This window comes from Oryzias latipes, chromosome 22 (genome assembly GCF_002234675.1).
Source record: "Oryzias latipes chromosome 22, ASM223467v1".
Lineage (NCBI taxonomy): Eukaryota > Metazoa > Chordata > Actinopteri > Beloniformes > Adrianichthyidae > Oryzias > Oryzias latipes.
Genome location: NC_019880.2, coordinates 25,002,441 through 25,024,065, shown reverse-complemented (window position 1 = coordinate 25,024,065; position 21,625 = coordinate 25,002,441). Strand labels below are relative to the sequence as shown.

Here is a 21,625-nt window from a genome sequence, read left to right as displayed (position 1 = left end):
GTGGGATACCATTTCCCTTGTCTGTCTGGACGGATTTTGGTTTAATTGTGGCTTTTTGACCAAATGTGTTTAGTTGTTTAGCTGTTTTACTGTGTATTGCCATGTTTTGCTGAGTTATTTTGTCCTACTGTGCTTACGTCTCTGCACCGTGAGTAAGAGTGGAGGAGAGGATGATGAGATTATATCGCACCCCTTCTATGTATTACTGTAATGACAATGACGGAAAAGTTTCTAATGAATCTGTGCGCAGCGTCCATTCTTCCCCCCGTCCTTTTTATTGTTATAAAAATGAGCATATCTGCCGGGCCGGCTCATACTTAGACATATGAGAGATCAAGAAATATACTTAATTAAGGGAGAAAAAATATTAATTGAATTGGAGTAATATGACATTTAGTTAGATAAATAGATAAATTTGAGTTGTATAAACAATTATTGAGTTTTATAGATGTAAGAAATTAGGTGATTAAATTTAATTCAATTATTTGTTACCAATAGAAGTAATTCATTTAAGGTGGCAAAATTGGATAAGTTATATATATATGCGTCACAAGGAAAATAGAAATAAGATCAGAAACTCTTGCGTTTACTTTGTCTGTTCTTCTACTACAAGCGGAGACTCTTTCTTTTGATGATGCAGCCGTTTTACTTTTTTATGGACGTATAATCTTCATACGCCATCATTGAAACCTCAGACTCCGTCTCACCGAAGTATAGCGCTTTCTTTTTTTCCACGTGTTTCCATGGTGACTCCAGAACTCGGCGATCCATAGAGAATGTCTTTATGTACTTGACATGCACGTGCATTAACCCAGGGTTACCAAGTCGAGCGTAATTACTCTAACTCATATCTAGTCTTTTGGAACCGACATACCCAGAGTAAGCAAGTTCAGGCGGATTTCAGCCAGAGTTCAGGCTTAAAGTCAGGCTAGTTTAAACATGCTTCCTGGAATACCCCCCAGGCTGACAGAGACAAAGGGAGGAGTTTGTGAGGCTTCCAATTTACATGGTTTATTTATACATACCAATGTGACAGTTGGCAGTTATTGACTGAGGGACATTCAACAATACCACAATACCACCACCATGTTTGTATTGACTGTTATCACAACTGGCAGTGCTTCCATGGTTAGTGTCTTAAGCAATGTGTTTTTCTGAGACAGTTGATGATGCTGATTGCAATGCTAGCACTTTTAGCCACATTAGCATAACTAGCATAGTTAGGATTATAAGCATCTCAAGCACGGTTGTGTCCGAATACCTCTCCTACTCACTGCATAGTGCACTACAAAGTGCGTTTGCCATTTTGTATTGCTGTCCGAATCTACAGTTCCAAAATCCAGCGCCCTAGAAATTCCCAGAAGTCTCTGAGAAAAAACCAGCGGGCATCGATGCTCACTAGTGCTGAAATACAGACCACAATTTATTGGGTGGAACAATTTTTGCCAAAAAAATGTATTTAGTTGTAATTTTTTATAAACCATCAATGTTTTTATATTCAGAAGACAGTGGACTCATAAATAATTGTCACAACATGCCCATATTAATCAGATTTTAACTTTGTGAAATTGATGACGTCATTTCCGCCGTTTGAAAAAAAAAAGACGTAGACCAATCAGACCAATCACTGACTATTGACATCCTCCAACATGGCGGCGTCCGTATTGCAAAAAAAAAAAAAGACGACTGAATACTTTTCATTGTGTTTGAGCTTGAAGTAAACCATTTTCCAAGAGTGACATCACAATCACTGTGTCCATTTCTTCTATGCAATCAATAGTTGAATATTGTATCAGATGTTTCATTACCTCACATTTGAGTGTCATAATTCCCACACTGGGTTCAGGGATGATTCCGGGAATTTTGCATGCAGTCTTTTTCAGTGGGATATGACTCAGCCATTCACAATGCCTAAATTACAACTTGGTGCTGTTGCCATGACTACCATTGTCAGGTCAGTTATCCAGAAGAAGGAGCAGAATTCCAGATGCCCGAGGGAAATCTGATATTGATCACAGGGTCATTTGTTGACCATACAGCTCCATAGATTGCTTTAAAACATGCCTGTGGCTGTTAGCATCCAGCACCTCACACATCCACCAGATTAACTCTGGTTCAATTAGGGACTTCAATTCACTCCACTGCTTTTAATAAAGATATTTCCTAAGTGACCTTCTAATGTGTAACCTGCACTTCAGAAGCTCAGAGGTTACAGTGAGTCCAGATTTGAAAGTGCAGAAGCATTCCCCTTTATTCTGGAAACTCCAAAGCGTCACATCCAAAGGATCAAGGAAAAATGACCAGCAGTCTCTGACTGAAATTTTTTTCTAGAAAATATTTTTAATCTGAAATGTTTGGAGGAGAAGTTTTGTTTTGTCACTCAGGCTTCAGTTTTCCACGGTGACCTTTCTGCACTGAGACAGAATGAGCTCTGGGCAAAGCAGCAGCAGAAGACAGTCTGCTGAAGTGAGTGATGCAACGTCCAGACTGCTCTAGGAAATCTGAATGGGACTTCTTTTTTTCTGAACACCCCCACATTATTTCTCTGGGAACTGCAGTCTTAGGATTATTGCTGATCATCTTAACAAACGTACAGTTCACAGAGAAGTGAAGCTCCTGACTGACCAGTCATTGATCTTTTCGGTTGTTTAACATTTTACATTTTCCTCACGAGTCTCTTTAAGTCCTTTCTGAATGTTTCAAAAAGTAAATTTATGCTCTGCCGTACTAATTCTAAATTGAAGACTGAGAATTACTATCATTTATTCTCATTCTGTTATGTTTTACGTTCGTGAAAAACAACTTTTTTCTCACATGAAAGATGGAATCAATCCTGTTTGTGCTGTTGATTGACACGTGGAAATACTTCCTACAGCCTTTCACTGAGTTTCTTACAAGCTGTGCTGTTGATACTGAAATAATAAAATGTAAAAAGCGTATACAATTAAAACAATTACCTAGATATAGTTGGGAAACACATATAAAGAACAGAGCTGGAGGTAGCGGAGACAAAGATGTTGAGGTTCTCTTTAAAAGTGACCATTGTGGAGAGGATCAGGAATGAATCCATCAGAGGAACAGATCACGCTAGATGTTTTGGAGATAAATGCAGGGAAGCAGGACGGAAGGAGGACACAAGTGTGGTTGACGTTAATGAAGAGGATGAAGGGCTAGTTGGAGGTGAAAGATTTGCTTGGACAAAAGACAAAGATTGCAAATCTGGCGAATTTTTGTCTTATTTTCAGACAGACTAAATATATGCTGTTGGTAAAGACTCATGGACTTCAGGGGAACACCATTTTTTAGGCGTTTCATTATCAGATGGATCTACAAGTGCAAGTCGGGTTTCCCGAGGAGACGTGTTTCTACTGAAACACCTAAATGTTTTTTCTGCAGCTCCCTCCTGCTTATAGCAGCTCTGCAGTGGCTCCTGGGAGTCTGACTGTCTGTAGTCTGACTCTTCATAAAAAGAACTTTCAATGACAAGCATATAGTTCACCACCAAACCAGGAGACTCAAAACATCAAGAAAACATAGTGTATTGTATTTTCGTATCAAGGTGTGAAATTGATGGACATCTCATAAACTCAGGAAGTTGACTCACTTCAGTCAGAGACGGAAAAAACATCGCTGCAGGAAAGAGCTTTCACAGATCTTGCCTCCCACCAGCTATTAGACTCTACAGCATCTCAGAGACACTGGAAACTTCTTTGTGTTATTTATTGTATCTTAGTGTTATTATTATTGTTATTATTGCATTTTACTGCTACCTAGCGAAAGTCTTCAGCCCCCTTGAACTTTTCAACCTTTTGTCACATTTCAGGCTTCAAACATAAAGATATAAAACTGTAATTTGTTGTGAAGAATTAACAAAAGGTGGGACACAATCATGAAGTGGAAGAAAATTTATTGGATATTTCAAACTTGTTTTACAGATAAAAAACTGAAAAATTGGGCGTGCAAAATTATTCAGCCCTTAACTTTCAGTGCAGCAAACTCTCTCCAGATGTTCAGTGAGGATCTCTGAATGATCCAATGTTGACCTAAATGACTAACGAGGATAAAGAGGATCCACCTGGATGTAATCAAGTCTCTGTATAAATGCATCTGCTCTGTGATCGTCTCAGAGGTCCATTTAAAGCACAGAGAGCATCATGAAGAACAAGGAACACATCAGGCAGGTCTGAGATGCTGTTCTGGAGAATTTTAAAGCTGGATTTGGACACAAAAATATTTCCCAAGCTTTAAACACCCCAAGGAGCACTGTGCAAGTGATAATATTGAAATAGAAGGAGCATCAGACCACTGAAAATCTACAAAGACCCGGCTGTCCGTCTAAACCACATGTGTCAAACTTAAGGCCCGGGGTCCAAATGTGCCCCTCCATGTTATTTTAGTTGGCCCACGAGAGCATCAAAGTTTTTAATTTCTTAAAATAAAAATTTTCTTTAGTTGATAACACTTATGTGTTGCTGCAGTTGTAATTGTTCAATGTTTGCACAATGTTTGTGTGGATGCAGAGAAATTGTCACCAAACCATCAGTTGTATGCAAGGCATTGGATACAACATTTTTTGTAAAATGTTACACATGTAATACATGTTCTTTCCAGCTAATTTTATGTCATTTTTCTTTATTCACTTGGACAGTTTGATCATGGGTTTTAATAAGTGGACAAAATGTAAAAGGATTTATGCTAGAGTAACAAGCAAACATATGTTTTCTATGCTGCAATAATTATCAGTTTAAAATGTTACAATAAATAAATAATCAGTTATTTTACATTAAGGAGTAGTTACATTTATTTTTCATTACATTTAGTTGAATGTAAAAGTTAAATCCGGCCCTTTGAGGACAGCCGCTATGCTGATGTGGCCCTTAGTGAAAATGAGTTTGACACCCCTGGGCTAAACTTTCAGCTCAAACTAGGAGAAGACTGATTAGAGATGCCGCCAAGAGACCCATGATCACTCTGGATGAACTGCAGAGATCTGCAGCTGAGGTGGAGAGTCTGTCCATAGGACAGCAATCAGTCATATACTGCACAAATCTGGCCTTTAGGGAAGAGTGGCAAGAAGAAAGCCATTTCTTAAAGAAATCCATAAAAAGTGTCATTTACAGTTTGCCACGAGACACACCAAACATGTGGAAGAAGGAGCTCTGGTCAGATGAAAACTTTTTAGCAACAATGCAAAATGTTCTGTTTGGCATAAACAACACAGCTCATCGGCCCGAACACACCATCCCCACTGTCAAACATGGTGGTGGCAGCATCATGGTTTGGGCCAGCTTTTCTTCAGCAGGGACAGAGAGGATGGTTGGATAAGATGGGAAGATGGATGGAGCCAAATACAGGACCATTCCTGATGGAGTCTGCAAAGACCTGAGACTCTGATGGAGATTTGTCTTCCAACTAGACAATGATCCAAAACATAAAGCAAAATCTACAATGGAATGGTTCACAAAGAAACATCTGTCTGTCTGTCTGTCTGTCTGTCTGTCTGTCTGTCTGTCTGTCTGTCTCATAACTTGTAGTGGATTAGCAGTTTGATGTGTCTAAGCGGTCCTCAGAAATCTACATTTTCTCAATAATCTTTCCGAGCTCAGAAAAACTTTGTCAGGTGAAGTTTCGATGGGCAAACAACTGCTCACATCTTGTGTTAGATTGTAAATAGTTTTCTGTGTCTCCTCCTGCAGTTATCTGACAGAGGATGGAAGACAGAGGCTGCTTTCTCTGCTTTGACTACTTTTAGACCATATTATTACAGTTCCTGCTGCAGAGCAAAGGAATGCACTCAGAGTTTACTGGAGCAGACTTTTGTGACCGCCGCCTCTTTTTTGCAGCAGAAAAAGTAGCTCCATTTTTCTTTGAAAAATTCCGTTGCTGAGTCACACGAGAGTCAAAATTAAGGCGCTTATTTACAAAAACAGGCTTATGGGCTGAGGAAAAGGAAGGCGGGGTGTGCAGAAATGTGACCAGAGGTCCTCAAAAAGAGGTTCTCAATACTCAGTCTGAACAACACATGCAGGTTTGCTTTCTGTCAAATCTCAAAATGGATTACATGAAATCTTTCCACCTTTATACATCTTTGTCATGGTAGGGAGAACACCTCAATGGAAGGGGGGGTCATCTAAGATAGCACAAGGGTTAAGTTGCTTTTTTGTGTTTTCCTTCAGTTCTTCAACGGTCTTACTTAAAGGACTTTATAACTTTATGGCTGGATGATAGAGCAGTTTTAGCTTTCTTGTGGGATACTAAAGTAATAAGCTGACCATGTTAGTGAGGTGGACATGGCACTGAAGGTTGGAGTTTGAAATTGCTTTGGGGTGCTCCGTACAGTGAAATGGAGTCATGCCGGCTTAGACGTAGCCCAGGTCAAAGAGGTCTGTGCCAGGTGTGGATGAGCGGGACGTCCTGATGAAAAACGGGAGACGAGAATAAGGCAAGAGCAAACATGGATCTGAACACAGATAAGTTCTTATGGCAGAACCCACGAAACCAGACTCAACTTTTCACACAGACTAATATGATGTTGACGTTAGGCCTTCAGTCACAGGGACATGCAGGTGGCCCACACAAAAGTTTGAGATCATAGACCAATTGGTGAGCCCATAGAGCAAAAATGTTCATGCACATTTTTTTTCTATGGGGCGGCCGTGGTGCAGCGGTAGGACGGTTGAGCCATGGTCATAATATTACAGGCTCAATTCCCGCCCATGAGTCAAGGTGTCCTTGGGCAAGACACTGAACCCCATCTTGTCTCTGGTGGGAGGTTGGCCCCCAGTGTTCAGCAGCAGAGTCGCCACCGGTGTGTGAATGTATGGGTGAATGGGACTGTGACTGTAAAGCACTTTGGGCCTTGAAGAAGGTAGAAAAGCACTATATAAGTAAACACCATTTACCATTTATGGGTATACTGCGGGCAACAAGTCATAGTGTACACTTATACAACATGCAAGGGTGAAGCAGGTGAGACACAGCCACATTGTACAGATTTTTGAACCTCTCTAAATCCTGCACACTGCAAAAGAAGCCCATTAGTGCTGTTTAAGTGATAGGCACAGACTCTTTGGGTGCATCCTGACTGTTAGAGTTTAGGAAAGTAGACAATCTGAGTGTACTGTAGTTTGTGTGGACATCCTGCGGGCTCTTAAGTAATACCGCACACCCTGTGCATGCAGCCTTTGTTCGTGGTCAGAAAGGAGCCTATTCAATAAGGAGAGATTTTGAATGTGTGATTGAAAGATTTAATAGTGTAGCATGAATAGTCAGTAGTCTTTAGCAGCTGGGCTCAGGGCCGGATACATCTTGCATGTTTGTGATGACCTTAGACAAAGTGAAGAGACCTCAGAGACCAGACGCTGATGGTGGTTCAGGCCAGACCATGCCGAATTGAAGAGCCAGGAGGAAAACAGGGTGGAGGTGGGCTGGCAAAATGTCTAAGCTTTTGGCTCATGAGTGACATGTAGAGTGATTAATCAACAACCCAGCATACTTGAAGAAGATGAAATTCTTCCTTATTGAAATTGCGCCAAAGATTCACTTTACGATGGTCCATTGTGTGATATAAAGATTCCATACGACATCATGACGTGTGCATCATAAGTGCAAGCAACTTGAATTATCCTTACGAATAACTCACAATACACGTACAACATTTACGACAATGGTACGTTCCATTTTTATGACTTCCCATAAGGTGCCTGCATAAGCCTTAAAGGATCTGTACGTTTTTTCAAGTGTTCCGAGTATACTCTATGTACAAATCGGGGGTTCATTGAAAGTTCAAAAGGTTGAACTTCTTCACTCTTAATCACAGCAATGACAGCAGTGACCAACCCGGACCTGAATTTGATAGTGACTTGTATAGGCATCCTTTTCAAAACACAGAAGTACTGACCTTTATCAACAGAATCATGGAGGACAAATTAATAATTTTGTTTTGTACCTAGCTGGATTGAAACCAAAGATGAACATTTATAGGAACAAAGCTGTGAAAACAAAAATCCTGGAGCAAGATTTGGAGGATTTGCACAACTTTGACTTTTCAAATCAACTTATATCACACTGTAGTTAGCAGACGAGCTCTAGTAAACAGTAAAAAAACAAAAGAAGAAGAATCCCATACCCTGCCGCTTTGTGTGTGTCCAATATTAACACCACCAGCTAAATGTGTCCTTGAAACCGTGAATAAAGGTTCTTGAACCCGGTAGTTGTGAAGGCAGCTTAACTTTATTGCTGCCTTCACACTAAACACGATTCTTGTGTCAGGGGCGCCCACTTTCAATGTTAAGTCAATGGTACAGACACGATCTCAGCGATTTGGCCGGGCGGTGCGGCGCGGCCAGAGTTGAAATATCTGAACTTTGGTGTGGTCGCCGCATCCCATCTAGCAATCAGGGACTCATCTTTGGACACATGAAATGTTCAGTGACTCGATCAGCTCGTAGGATTAGCTGTTCTGACACCTGGAGGCTGGCTCGCGGCAGCCTGTTCAGGTCTCCTGACAATAAAAAAGGTTTTCTAATTTTATTCTTGTTTTTCTTTTTCCCCTCTCGTTTTATTGCGGGACACAGAGACACAGAAACACCACGGACGCTGGTTGTCACTCAGATGCGGCTCCTGCAGCAGGAGTGTTTCGGGAGAGTCTCTGAATGATCACATGAACCCAAACATGAGATGTGATTAAAAAACTAGTTCTGATCTCTAAACATTCTCTTTTATCTTCCATGCATTGCGAATGAGATATACACAGACCCCTCTGCATGTAGCGATCAGGCTTTAAACATGTGGTGGTAGCTCTTCCCACATGTGGCTGTGGTGTCAAGCTTATGAACAGATTAGGAAAAGTGTCGAGCAGCAAATTCACAGCGTGGCGAAGAAGAGGTGGCCAACAGTAATGTGACGCGCGAATCGCGTTTGGTGTAAGCGCAGCTTCAGTGGTCCTGCTATTATTGCTCACATCCATTGCACAGTCAATGCGTCGCCCATTGACTGTATACCAGGAGACCCAGATTGGTGGAAATGTCAAATCACCTGAGCCCAGGCTGTGATTACACTGGCTGGCTGCATGTCCACACAATGTAACGTAAACAGAGAGTTTACTTTTTTGTGATGTAACTGTAGCTAGCGGTTAGCCAGCGGTAAGCTAGCGTCAGTTTTCATTCAGAATTTACCAGTCTTTACTTCAAGAGTCCCCACCCCCCATCGCCCTGATAAGTGGCTGTATGAGGAAGGGGGGTAAGTCGGGTACAGCTGGCAGACAGACCCCCGATTGGAGAACTACCCGTCCCCCAGCCCCAGGGGCTCCATCGCAACAAGAGCCATCCGCCCCAGGCCCAACACCCCCTCCCAAATAGAGAGAGGAGCCAAGAAATAGTTGGCCTCAGGGACAAGCCCAGGCCCCCGCACCTAAGTGCTGCCCCAGCGACAGCTCTGGTTGGGCACTGACAGGACCGAGGCAGCAGTGGCTTTTTAAGCAGTTTTTGTAGCACATCTTCAACACTGTTTATCATTTTTCTGGGGTTTTTGGGGTTTTTCTTACCACAGCTTTTACAAAGACGTCAGCTTTATGCAAAGTTTTTCATGTTTTTTTGTTTTTCACACTTGTTTTGACTATCTTAAACTTTAATTAATGTGGCACCAACCTTGCACAAATTTACTACAGAATTTTTGAATTTAGCATCAGTGCTAAATTGTACTTCAACATCTGTCAGCATTCACACACGTGTTTTTGAAGAAAATGCAATTATTCTAGTAAAGTATTTAGACTGTAACTGATTATGTTACGTAGACTTTCACACATTTTTTTAAGTGACGCATGTAAAAGAAAAAAGTTTCCTTAGTTTGCAGTTGCGTCAAGAGGAAATGCTGATGTGTTGAGGAAGTTGCACGTCAATTGTCCTAAGATATCCTAAGATAAAAGTATTTGAAGTGCTGCAGTGAGAGTCTGTTTCTTTTAACACCAGGGGAAGTGAAGGGTGAGTTTGGATCACTTGTTTCTTTGGGAACTCTGACAGCTCAACATTAACTAATGAGGAAATTTGACACTTTATGCTGTCTTAACACATTATCATTAGACGACCATCACTTCCTCATTGTTTTCACCCGCCGCCACAGTCTTAAGTCAAATTTGAATTGTTCTTTTTTTTAGTTCTGTATTTAACTTACACGTTGGGTGAATTTTCTTTTCTTTTCTTTTTTAAAGGAATTTTTTTTCTACATTTTTAATGCTTGATTTATACAACACTACAGTTTTAATATGGAATGTTAAACCTTCTTACAACTTTACTAAGAGAGAAAGAAAAACAAGAAAAACCCTCTTCATCCTGTAACTGAGCATGTTTCCATCTCTGAACGAAACCTCCAACTCACCACAGTCTGAAAACCTGGGAAAAACAGCCCAACTAAAACAACATAAAGGGTGACTCACTGCTCAGAAAAAAACTGCTTTTTAACAATTGAAAAAATATTTGATTTTCAAAGGTTTAAGTCTAAAGCAGTAGTGCGTAACCTGAGACTCTGGAGCCACATGCTGCTCTTTTATCCCTTCATTGAGGCATTTTGGCTTTAATGAAAAATGCTAACAAAATAAATAAATACCGGGCTTGTAATTTTGCCTGGTTTGTTTTCGAAAAGTTGTTTTTTTTCATTAAAATTTAAACAAGATAACTGAGCAAAATGATTCATGTAAAGCACATATTCTGATGTACTGAACAGTCTAGTTCCTGTTCACAAGCAAATTTCTGCTTTTGCATTCAAAGATGAAAAAAAAGATTTTACAACGATGTTGTCATGTTAATATTCAATAGTAAGAGGAGAGGAACACCACATAAACATAAATAAAGTTTTTTTTTTCCACCCACAGTGAGGTGGGAATTTGCAGCTCTTGTTTAGGTCAGTAAGAAACTGGACCGAATGGCTCTTTTATTGTGAAAGGTCACAGCCCCCTGGTCTAAAGACTTTCTTTTTCCATCGCCCTCTGAGTTTCCCCCTAAACACTACTTTATTTGAAACTCCTGTCATTCTTGTTTTTTTTTTGCTCCAACTTTTTTCAGAAGTATTGAAAAAAAATTTTTTCCAGTGAGTTTTAGTAAAACCTAGTAATAGTATTACTTTTTTGACTTTGTGTGTTAAAAGGACAAATATTTCCTCATAAAAGACCAAACTCACATTCATGTATTTCTGATATATTAATGCAGTGTTTTTCAGCCTTTTCTGAGCCACGGCACACTTTAACCTTAAAAAAATCCCGCGGCACACCAGCATCCAAAAATTAAAAAGAAAAAAAAAAAAAAAGGAGAAACTCATAGTCTGTATTGATCTACAGCCCCTCCACAATCTCACATGCATTTTTGAGATAATTGTTACAGCTGGAAACTGCAGCTGTTTTTTTCTAAAAGATGTAATAAAAGTTAAGTTAGAAGGTTTAAAAACTGTTTGAAGTGTGTTCGTTGGTTTCAAGACGTTTAACGACAGATCTCCTTGTGCGCTGTCACTCTCACAACCCAATGCATCATGGGAGATGTAGTGCATAAAACGGCCGGAGATCGGTTTTTGGAGCCTCATTGTTTTGTTCACTTGTTCCAAGGTCTGACACCGGATTCTGTGGAAAGCTACAGCGCTAAAGACGAGCTTTAGCTGGTATTTTTGTTAGAACTGAGCGACTTTACGAGCTAAATCGGGACAAGGAAGGGAAGACTTTAACCACTTCTGATTGGTCAGACTGATGACATGTGATTAAGCCCCCCAAGAATGATTGGTGGAGACAGTGAAGGGGCGGGACTTTTCCAAAATACAGCCGAAGCTGCAGCTGAATCGCGGTAACGTCATTCTTATCAAAATGTCTTTAACCCTTGTGCTATCCTAGGCACTTTACCATTGGGAGTTGGGTCATCTAGACCCACTAGACAGCCCTCTGATGCTTTTTTTCAATGATTTGTCAACCTCACTGGTGTCCATGGATTACATGTAATCTTTCCACCTTTATCCACCTTTGTCATGGTAGGGAGAACACATCAATGTAAGGGTGGGGTCATCTAAGATAGCACAAGGGTTAATAAAATAAAATAAACGCAAAGAAAAAGTATTTTACGATCTTTTATATTCCTAACTCCTCAGTGTTTTATCAGGGCCTGTTTGGATGAACACAGAGCTGAAATCCTGGAGATGGGAAATGTTTTTAGATCAGTTAATGAGGACAATTTCACACGGCACACTTGACCATCTCCCACGGCACACTAGTGTGCCGCGGCACACTGGTTGAAAAACACTGTATTAATGAACACTTTAGTAAACATTTGTAACCCTTGTGCTATCCTAGGCACTAACATTGGAGGTGGGGTCATCTAGACCCACTAGACAGTGCTCTGAACCTTTTTTCTTCAATGATTTGTGATCTTCACTGGTGTCCATGGATTACATGAAATCTTTCCACCTTTATCCACCTTTGTCATGGTAGGGAGAACACGTCAATGGAAGGGGGGGTCATCTAAGATAGCACAAGGGTTAATAAAAAAAAAGGTTAACATGGGTTAAATAAAACAGGGTTAGTTGTGAGCCAGACTGTCAAACCACACAGTCAAAAATAACAAAACTAATCATTTTAAGCCTGTACAACACAGAAAGCTAAATTATGAGGTGTCCTGTAAATACAAATGAGGTATCTCTTTAACTGAGAAGTTGTTATTTAAAATAAGATTTTAATCTTTAACAGTTTAAAGACTAAATATTATTCCAGACTTTTATTCCAAGACATTTTACTGTATGTTAGCTCCTTAAACTCATATTTATAGTGAAGTGATTTCACTTCTCCCGTCTTGTGTCTCCTCTCATCTGAATTAAACAGTTTGATTGATGCCCCGTCCCATGCTAACATGTCTAATTCTTGATTTGGACAAAGTACCCTCAGTGGTTCACTTCAATCAGCTCACTGTTCAGAGGTGAAACCCACCATAGTTTCTGGAAGAGTATAGAACATTTGTAAATGGAAAAGTTTTGTTTATGCTTAGATTTTTCCAGCTTTGTTAACTTTGAAATTATAATTGGATTAAAACCTTTTAAACCATGGAAGCAGCCATTTTACGTGGGCCGTTTTCTTTGTGCAGAGAAACGTATATATGTATATAGATGTTACGCACACATATAAATCTGTATTACTGTCTGTTATAAACTGCTGTGACTCTGCTGACTTGTTCACAGTGAACTATAATGAACTCTCCTGTGTTCACAGGACCAAACAGAGCACAATGAGGGTGGATGCATCCTCAGCTAGATGAAGTCAACGGCAGCAAACATCAGGACGTGTGGGTGCCTGTGAGCCAGCTATGCTATGGTTCCTTTTGGAGGATGAAGTAGTAAACGATGGACTCAAACATGTCTGAGGAAGAGTTGATCAACTGCACCATCAAGCATGATATCCACCAGAATGTCTTCTCCTTTGTGTACATCCTGGTGCTGCTGGTGAGTTTGATACGATTTCCAGCCCAGCTGTTAGTCGGCAGTGAGAATGTGCAGCAGAGCCGGCAGCTGCAGGAAAACTTTCTCTCTGCTGCAGACTTACGCTTCAGCATCCTCTGACCCCTCTCCGTCAGTTTACGATGTCTACCACTTGGTGGCTGAGCTGCTGTTGTTTCCAAACTCTTCCATTTTGTTCTGATAGAGCTGACAGTTGACTGTGGGGTATTTAGACGCAAGGAAATTTCACCACTAGACTTGCTGCACGAGTGGCATCCTATGACAGTTTATTCAACCTATGGCGGCTCTACACTAACTTACTCCCTGGGCGAGTAACCCCACCAGACCCCCCCTCCCGCACACATTCAATTTGACGACATCCTTTTTTGTTCCCTATCTTCTATTTAGCCATTTTACACAAAAACGCATGAATTTCATAAACTCGTATTACATGGGGGTCAAACTAAGTCGCACAGGGGGCCTAAATTAAAAACACGCTTTAGGTTTTGGGCCGAAAGGTTTTTTTTAAACCTTTAATACTGAACTTTTTGAACATAAATATGAATAAAAACAGGATGATTAATCCAGAATAACTCAAGTTAAACCTTAAATAATGTCTAATATTTTGCTCTCCATAAAAATATATTCTGTCAAAATTATACAAATATGAAGATGCTGCAGAACAAAACAAATGAAGCCTGGAAATATTAATAAGAAATTACAAATCAAATTATTCTGTTTTCTTTGCTCTTTTATCATTTTTTGGACCTGGACTCCTGCATCATTTTTAGCAATAATTTCTGGGTGTGTAACGTCCTGTGTGTGTCTTTGTGAAACATCAGAGGGAGAGGATCTAAAAAAAAACTTATTGTGATTAATATGTTTAGGTCTTATAAAACATTAAAAACTAAATCATAGAACTCATCAGTGGGATTACAAAAATATTTGGCATTTCCCTAATTTTGTGCAACACCCACAGTAGAAATCCTCCAAAAAACCATCCATTCATAAAAAATGGTCTACACCCACCACCCCTCCCCTGCGAGTGTTAGATAGAAAAAGACTCCCAATCACCTGTTAGTGTGATTCACCCAGCCACTGGTGAGTTGCGCCCCCCTCTTGAATTTTTCGACTTTGTTCCAAAGACTACCTCAAAGAGATGTAGACGCAAGTGTCTTGCAGCAGAGGGCTGTGGTCACGTCCATGTTGGGTCTGCTGTGTTGGAGCAAGGAATTGTGGGAAATAATGCCCATTGCCTGCTTTGGTCAAAATTGGGTTGAGCACGGGTTTTTCTTCTGCCTAATTCCTTTTCGTGTGGCTGTTTTACGTTATTTCATTCTGTTTTTTTTTTTGCACAATAAGTGTGGAGAGGGGGGAGGATGAAGACATGGGTGTGATGTTCAGTGTCTGATGTGTCAAAATAAAAGTGTAAAGAACTGGGGGGTATTCCAGAAAGCAGGTTATGTTAGCTCCCACGGTAAGTTTGAGGCTAAGGAAGTTGATAACCTCAGCTTTCGGTTCCAGAAACAGAGGTAGTTTTCAGGGTATGTCAAGTTGCCATAGTAACTCATGCTCTGAACATAACCTGGTCTGGAGCAGGTTTAGTTGAAGGTTAGTTTGTTTACAGAGAGGTGAAGCAGCATGGCGTGTCCATTTGAAGATGATTTAGTGGATGAAGAAGCTCAGATAATACTTTTTCCACCATGAGAGGGTGATAAGACCACATATGGATGTTGGAAAAATAAACTTTTTTACTTTGATCTAACTTAATTATTTGCTTTAGTTAAGATAAATTAATATTTTAGTTAAGTCAGCTTAAAAATAATACATAGTTTTCAGACATTTTACATTCATTCAAATTAATTCAATTAAGTAGGTGTAACTTTGGTGCTGCTGTTAGATCGGCACCGCAAGGGATTGTGGGATATCATTCCCTTTTCCTGTCTGGACAGATTTGGGTTTAAGTGTGGCTTTTGACCAAATGTGTTTAGTTGTTTAGCTGTTTTACTGTGTTTTGCCGAGTTATTTGTCCAGTTATGTTTAATTCTTTCTGCAGCATGAGGAAGAGGATGATGAGTCTTTATGTACCTGCTGCGCACGAGCATTAACCCAGGGTTACCAAGTCAAGCGTAATTACGCTAACTCATATCCGGTCTTTTGCAACCGACATACCCAGAGTAAGCAAGTTCAGGCGGATTTCAGCCAGAGTTCAGGATTAAAGTCAGGATAGTTTAATCTTGGTTTTCTGGAATACCCCTCCAGGACTGGGTTGTCAGAGGCTATATGAGACGCACACCATTGGGAGATTTTATAGGGAGTGGGAGCTTATCCCCACTACCACCCCAGTTGTAACAACCTTGAAACCGATGCCACCGTGTGCCACTACAGTGAGAACAAACCTCAAGAGTATCAACCATCAAAGACCAAGCAGCACTCTCCCGAAAGAATTTAAAAGTGAAGAAGCAGATGAGGAACTAAATGTTCTTCAGATTTGCCTGAAACCTTCTGTTTTGGGGTTGACCTCCTGGACTCAGGGGTAGAATGTGCACATTTGGTTACAACCCTGAGGGATTGTTCAGTCAAGTGTCTCGTTGCAGGTTGGCGTGCCCTCGAACCTGTACTCGCTGTACCACGGAGCTCAACAGCTGAAGCAAAAGAACGAGTTGGGGGTTTACTTGATAAACCTCACCGTGTCCGATCTGCTGTACCTATTCTCTCTGCCTCTGTGGTTGGAGTACTTCTTCCGGGTAACGTACCTGCCTGCCCTGGGGGGTATTCCAGAAAGCGGGTTATGCTAGTTACCCCAGTAAGTTTGAGGCTAAGGAAGTTGATAACCTCAGCTTTCGGTTCCTAAAACAGAGGTTTGTTTGAGGGTATGTCAAGTTACCATGGCAACTCATGCTCTGAACATAACCTGGTCGGGAGCAGGTTTAGTTGAAGGTTAGTTTGTTTACAGAGAGGTGAAGCAGCATGGCGTGTCCATTTGAAGATGATTTAGTGGATGAAGAAGCTCAGATAATACTTTTTCCACCATGAGAGGGTGATAAGACCACAAATGGATGTTGGAAAGATAAAGTTTTTTACTTTGATCTAACTTAATTATTTGCTTTAGTTAAGATAAATCAATTTTTGTTAAGTCAGCTTAAAAATAATACGTAGTTTTCAGACATTTTACTTTCATTCAAATTAATTCAATTAAGTAGGTGTAACTTTGGTGCTGCTGTTAGATCGGCACCGCAAGGGATTGTGGGAAACCATTCCCTTTTCCTGTCTGGATGGATTTGGGTTTAAGTGTGGCTTTTTGACCAAATGTGTTTAGTTGTTTAGCTGTTTTACTGTGTTTTGTCTAGTTCTTTTATCCAGTTATGTTTAATTCTTGTGAGAGGGAGGGAGAGGATGATGAGTTTATAAACCACCCCACTGTGCATTGGTGTGGTTTTAACGTCAGAGAAGTAACAACAGACTACAGGTTATGAATCCATTTTGTTTCATTCATTTTATTGTTATAAAAATGAGAATATCTGCAGGCTCAAATTTAGACATATGAGAGTTCAAGAAGTACAATAAATTAAGATGGAAAAACATTTATAATTGAGTTAGATAGACATAAGAAATTAGGTTGAATACATTTAACTCAATTACTTGTTACCAACTGAATCAATTCATTTAAGTTGGATAACTTATATATATATATATGTGTCACAAGGAAAATAAGATCAGAAACTCGTGCGTTTACTTTGTCTGCTCTTTTTCTACAAGCAGAAACTCTTTCTTTTACTGATGATGCAGCCGTGTTACTTTTTTGATGGTCTTATAATCTTATAATGGCTTTTTGACCAAATGTGTTTAGTTGTTTAGCTGTTTTACTGTGTATTGCCATGTTTTGCTGAGTTATTTTGTCCTACTGTGCTTACGTCTCTGCACCGTGAGTAAGAGTGGAGGAGAGGATGATGAGATTATATCGCACCCCTTCTATGTATTACTGTAATGACAATGACGGAAAAGTCTTTAATGAATCTGTGCGCAGCATCCATTTTTCCCCCCGTCCTTTTTATTGTTATAAAAATGAGCATATCTGCCGGGCCGGCTCATACTTAGACATATGAGGGAGGAAAAATATTAATTGAATTGGAGTAATATGACATTTAGTTAGATAAATAGATAAATTTGAGTTGTATAAACAATTATTGAGTTTTATAGATGTAAGAAATTAGGTGATTAAATTTAATTCAATTATTTGTTACCAATAGAAGTAATTCATTTAAGGTGGCAAAATTGGATAAGTTATATATATATATGCGTCACAAGGAAAATAGAAATAAGATCAGAAACTCTTGCGTTTACTTTGTCTGCTCTTTTTCTACAAGCAGAAACTCTTTCTTTTGCTGATGATGCAGCCGTGTTACTTTTTTGATGGTCTTATAATCTTCATACGCCCTCATTAAAACCTCAGACTCCGTCTCACTGAAGTATAGCGCTTTCTTTCTTTTTTTCTCCACGCGTTTTTCATGGTGACTCCATAAATTGGCGATCTATTGAGAATGTCTTTATGTACTTGACATGCACGTGCATTAACCCAGGGTTACCAAGTCGAGCGTAATTACGCCAACTCATATCCGGTCTTTTGGAACCGACATACCCAGAGTAAGCAAGTTCAGGCGGACTTCAGCCAGAGTTCAGGCTTAAAGTCAGGCTAGTTTAAACATGCTTTCTGGAATACCCCCCTGCTGTCTCACCGGGGAATCTTTGGCAGCCACGTCGTGTTCAAGTGTTTGAAGGTGGGTCTGGTGCTCCTCAGGGGGATGACTGGCATCACAGGGAGTGGTTGTGTAACCTGTGTGGTTTCCTGCTCTATGAGAACATCTACATCAGCGTTGGCTTCCTCTGCTGCATCAGTCTGGATCGGTACCTGGCTGTGGTGCATCCTTTAAGGTACTCGTGCAGCAGGTGTTTGGTCAAACTTCCTGTTTAAATCTCCATCTTCTATGGATGATGTCTTCACTTTAGAATCATCTTCCTGGATGACCTTTGTACTTTTTCTGGTCTCCATCTCCAGGTTTACCTATCTGCGCTCCATGAAGGCAGCATGGCTCTTCAGCGCCACCGTCTGGTTGAAGGAGTTAGCTCTGGGTGTGGTTTTCTTTCAGAAAAAAGTGCTGAGCAGAGACAAAACCAACCAATTGGTGTGCTTTGAGCATTACCCCATGGAACACTGGGAGCACCCCATCAACTACTACCGCTTCAGCGTGGGGTTCATGTTCCCGCTGGCCATCCTGCTGGTGAGAAGAAGCTATTATCCAACTCTGTGATTAAATCTGCTTTAGAAAGTCGCTCTCCAGGAAACAGAGCTGATTTTTCTCTGCTTTTCCTGAAAGTGTTTACTTGATTTGAGCGGAAAATGTCCTCCTTGTTTTGTTTTTTTTGGGATTCAGTTCTGTTTGGACCTCTGGGTCTTTTGGGTTTATGAAACTTTGACTGTATTCACTTTACCCCGTTTATTTTGTTGATTCTGTTTGCTTTAATTTTCTGTTCTTGATCTGCAATGCCTCTGGTTAAAGTAAAAAAACAAACAGATAAACCTCAACATTGTTCATAGAAACCTTCTTTTTTCTTTCAATTAATCGTGTATTTATTTTTTCATGGAGATGTCAGGATGAATTTAAACAATCATGTTCTTGTAAAAATAAACAAACTCCTCTTCAGATTGTGTAAATCTAAAAAACTAAACGTTTCATAGATATGGGGGTGGATTGGCCTCAGCCAGGTAACCCATGCGTTTTCCACTGTGCAGGTCAGTTACCTGTGCGTGCTGCGCGCGGTGGGCCAGAGTGTGGGAACTCAGCCGGATCAGAAGGTCAGGATCAGACAGTTGGTCAGCAGCACCATCCTCATCTTCCTCGTCTGTTTCTCTCCGTACCACGTCTTCCTGCTGGTGCGCACGTTGCTGGAGACAAACTGCGCCTTCATTGAAGGTATGTTGAAATGTTTGAGACAGCAGGCTCTGGTGAAGCGTCTGGCCCTGGTCCTGATTTGATCCAGGTTTGGTCAGACCTCTCTCTTCATCTCTGTCTGCGCTCAAACTCTCGAGAGGATCAGAATTCTTGTTTGGTCTCCAGGTCAACTTTAAAGACCCACTCCAATCATTTTTTGGTCTATTTTTAAAGCATTCCCAGTGGACTTTTAATTATGATGAATCAGTTTTTATACAAAATTGAAAAAAACGGTCCTGTTTCCCAGGACATAGTTTCTGGAGAGCAGCAGTAATACTTTAGAAATATCCCTCTGAGTTGGAGCCGAGACTGTTGGTGGGGAGCAACCCCTTCACCCCCACATAGCTCTGTTTACACACTCTTCTGCTAGCTTACAGCCCTTCATACCCCCAACCCAACGGCAAGGAATATTGGAGACATCCATCTGTACAGTTTGGATCCAGAATCCAGCATAACCTTTGTACTATCCTAGGCACTTTAACATTGGGAGTTGGGTCATCTAGACCCACTAGACAGTGCTCTGAACCTTTTTTCTTCAATGATTTGTGATCTTCACTGGTGTCCATGGATTACATGAAATCTTTCCACCTTTATCCACCTTTGTCATGGTAGGGAGAACACCTCAATGTAAGGGTGGGGTCATCTAAGATAGCACAAGGGTTAAATGAAGAAAACAAAGATGTACATGGATCTATTTACCTGTAGGCACACGCTTCATAATGGAGGAGAGCAGGGAGTTTCTTGCCCCCCCCGTGTATTTTTTTACATCACAGAAACACTCTTTTTCAAACAGCATTTTTTGATTCACAAAGTTTTGACTAAAGAAATACTCAGAAATGCAATTTCTTTGCTTGATTTTCTTTTTAAATGTCCTCCATCATCAGTACCATATTACACGTTAAAAACCCCAAAAACATCATTTTCATTGGAGTGGGTCTTTTACACTTCCCAGACCAAAAGGAGCATCAGAGGATATCAGCTATGAACCAGGACCAAAGCTGGATCAGCACCAAGTGTGAATTCACCCCTAAGGAAATCTGCCCCCCTGACCCTGACCCTTTCCTGTTTTCCAGCTATATTTAACTACTATCACCTGTCGCTGCTGCTCACCTCCCTGAACTGCGTGGCCGACCCGGTCCTCTACTGCTTCGTCAGTGAGAGCGTCCGCCACAGCCTGTACCAAACTCTGGTTCAACCCGTGGCCAGGATCCTCTTTTGCTGCTGTCGCCGTGGCAACGCCAGCCCCTCAAACCCTGCGAGTGACTCACACGAGGTTGCCACAGATGAGAACAACGGCCCCCCCACGGTGTTGCTGATCACACACACAACCTCAGACAACGACATAAAGACACAGGTCTACAAAGAAGCACCTGAACTCCTAACGCTGGCGGTGAGGAGCGGGCTCCCCGCTGTGGACGAGTGCGGGGGAACCAATGGACAGGCTGGTTCAGGGGCTGCTGGGGCTGGGGGGGGCAGAAACAAGGACCAAAGAGGAGCCTTTCAGGCGTCTGTGCTGAAAGCTTCAAGTGTTGCACAGACACAGTCACAGTGTTAGCTGAGCATAGGGGGCGGGATGGGTGCATGTTTACAGCAACCTTTAATAGATCTGAATATGACTCCGCCCACAGGCTGTTTATGTCTGTGTGGGGAAACTGAAAGGTTGAGTTGCACCAGGAGCTCACAGCTCTAAAATAAAGTTATATTTTTAAAAAAAGCAAAAAAGGTGTTTTAATAAACTTGTTACAAGACAACAATCAAGATTTTAGAAAACATAGCAAAATAAGCAGCTTTATTTTTGTTTTTATGTTAAATCGGTTTTGCAAAATGAAAATTTATGGTTTGGATTTTTCATTGTTCTGTGCTTTTTAACCCTTTTAAGTCCACCGCATAAAAACATTGACTAAATGTTCCTTTTTTTAATTAATATATTTACAAACGAATAACAATAAATGAGTTATTCTCATCATAAAGTTGCAAACTAGCAATGCTTTTCCCACCAAGAGCTCTACTGCCCCTAGTGGAATGATAATGAATTACAGGGCAGAAAACAAGGACAAAGTTATGATGCTTTAAGGAAAGTTTTGAAAATAATTTCTCCAATTAGAAAATCAATCTGCAAATAACTAATTAATTACAGTGAAATGTTAAATGTTGAGTGTAAAAGCTTAATTTAGTAAAGC

General features: G+C 40.6%; 1 protein-coding gene and 1 long non-coding RNA gene across 5 annotated transcripts in view; one reads left to right on the top strand and one right to left on the bottom strand.

The window, feature by feature from the left end:
* Positions 1-21,167, top strand: part of gpr68 (G protein-coupled receptor 68) — a 36,378-nt gene extending 15,211 nt beyond the window's left edge. The window contains exons 1-7 of one of the 3 annotated variants that reach the window (XM_011492431.2): positions 9,852-9,980; positions 13,232-13,461; positions 16,053-16,202; positions 18,254-18,387; positions 18,512-18,734; positions 19,247-19,427; positions 20,519-21,167. In XM_011492431.2, the coding sequence (XP_011490733.1) occupies positions 13,363-13,461; positions 16,053-16,202; positions 18,254-18,387; positions 18,512-18,734; positions 19,247-19,427; positions 20,519-21,000 (1,269 nt within the window). In that variant the 5' untranslated portion in view covers positions 9,852-9,980; positions 13,232-13,362 and the 3' untranslated portion in view covers positions 21,001-21,167. Of the gene's footprint in view, positions 1-9,851; positions 9,981-13,231; positions 13,462-16,052; positions 16,203-18,253; positions 18,388-18,511; positions 18,735-19,246; positions 19,428-20,518 lie in introns of those variants that run through there. The other 2 variants (XM_011492432.3, XM_020699651.1) reach the window with 2 other exon arrangements.
* Positions 4,820-20,934, bottom strand: LOC110013439. Of its 2 annotated transcripts, none has more exons than XR_002288561.1 (4): positions 20,816-20,934; positions 20,556-20,698; positions 19,256-19,416; positions 4,820-6,414 (listed from the first exon to the last, which is right to left on the bottom strand). It is a non-coding gene; the product is annotated as an uncharacterized LOC110013439 (long non-coding RNA). The 2 variants fall into 2 exon arrangements; XR_002288560.2 differs by lacking the exon at positions 4,820-6,414 and adding an exon at positions 18,780-19,003.
* Positions 21,168-21,625: the final 458 nt, after the last annotated feature.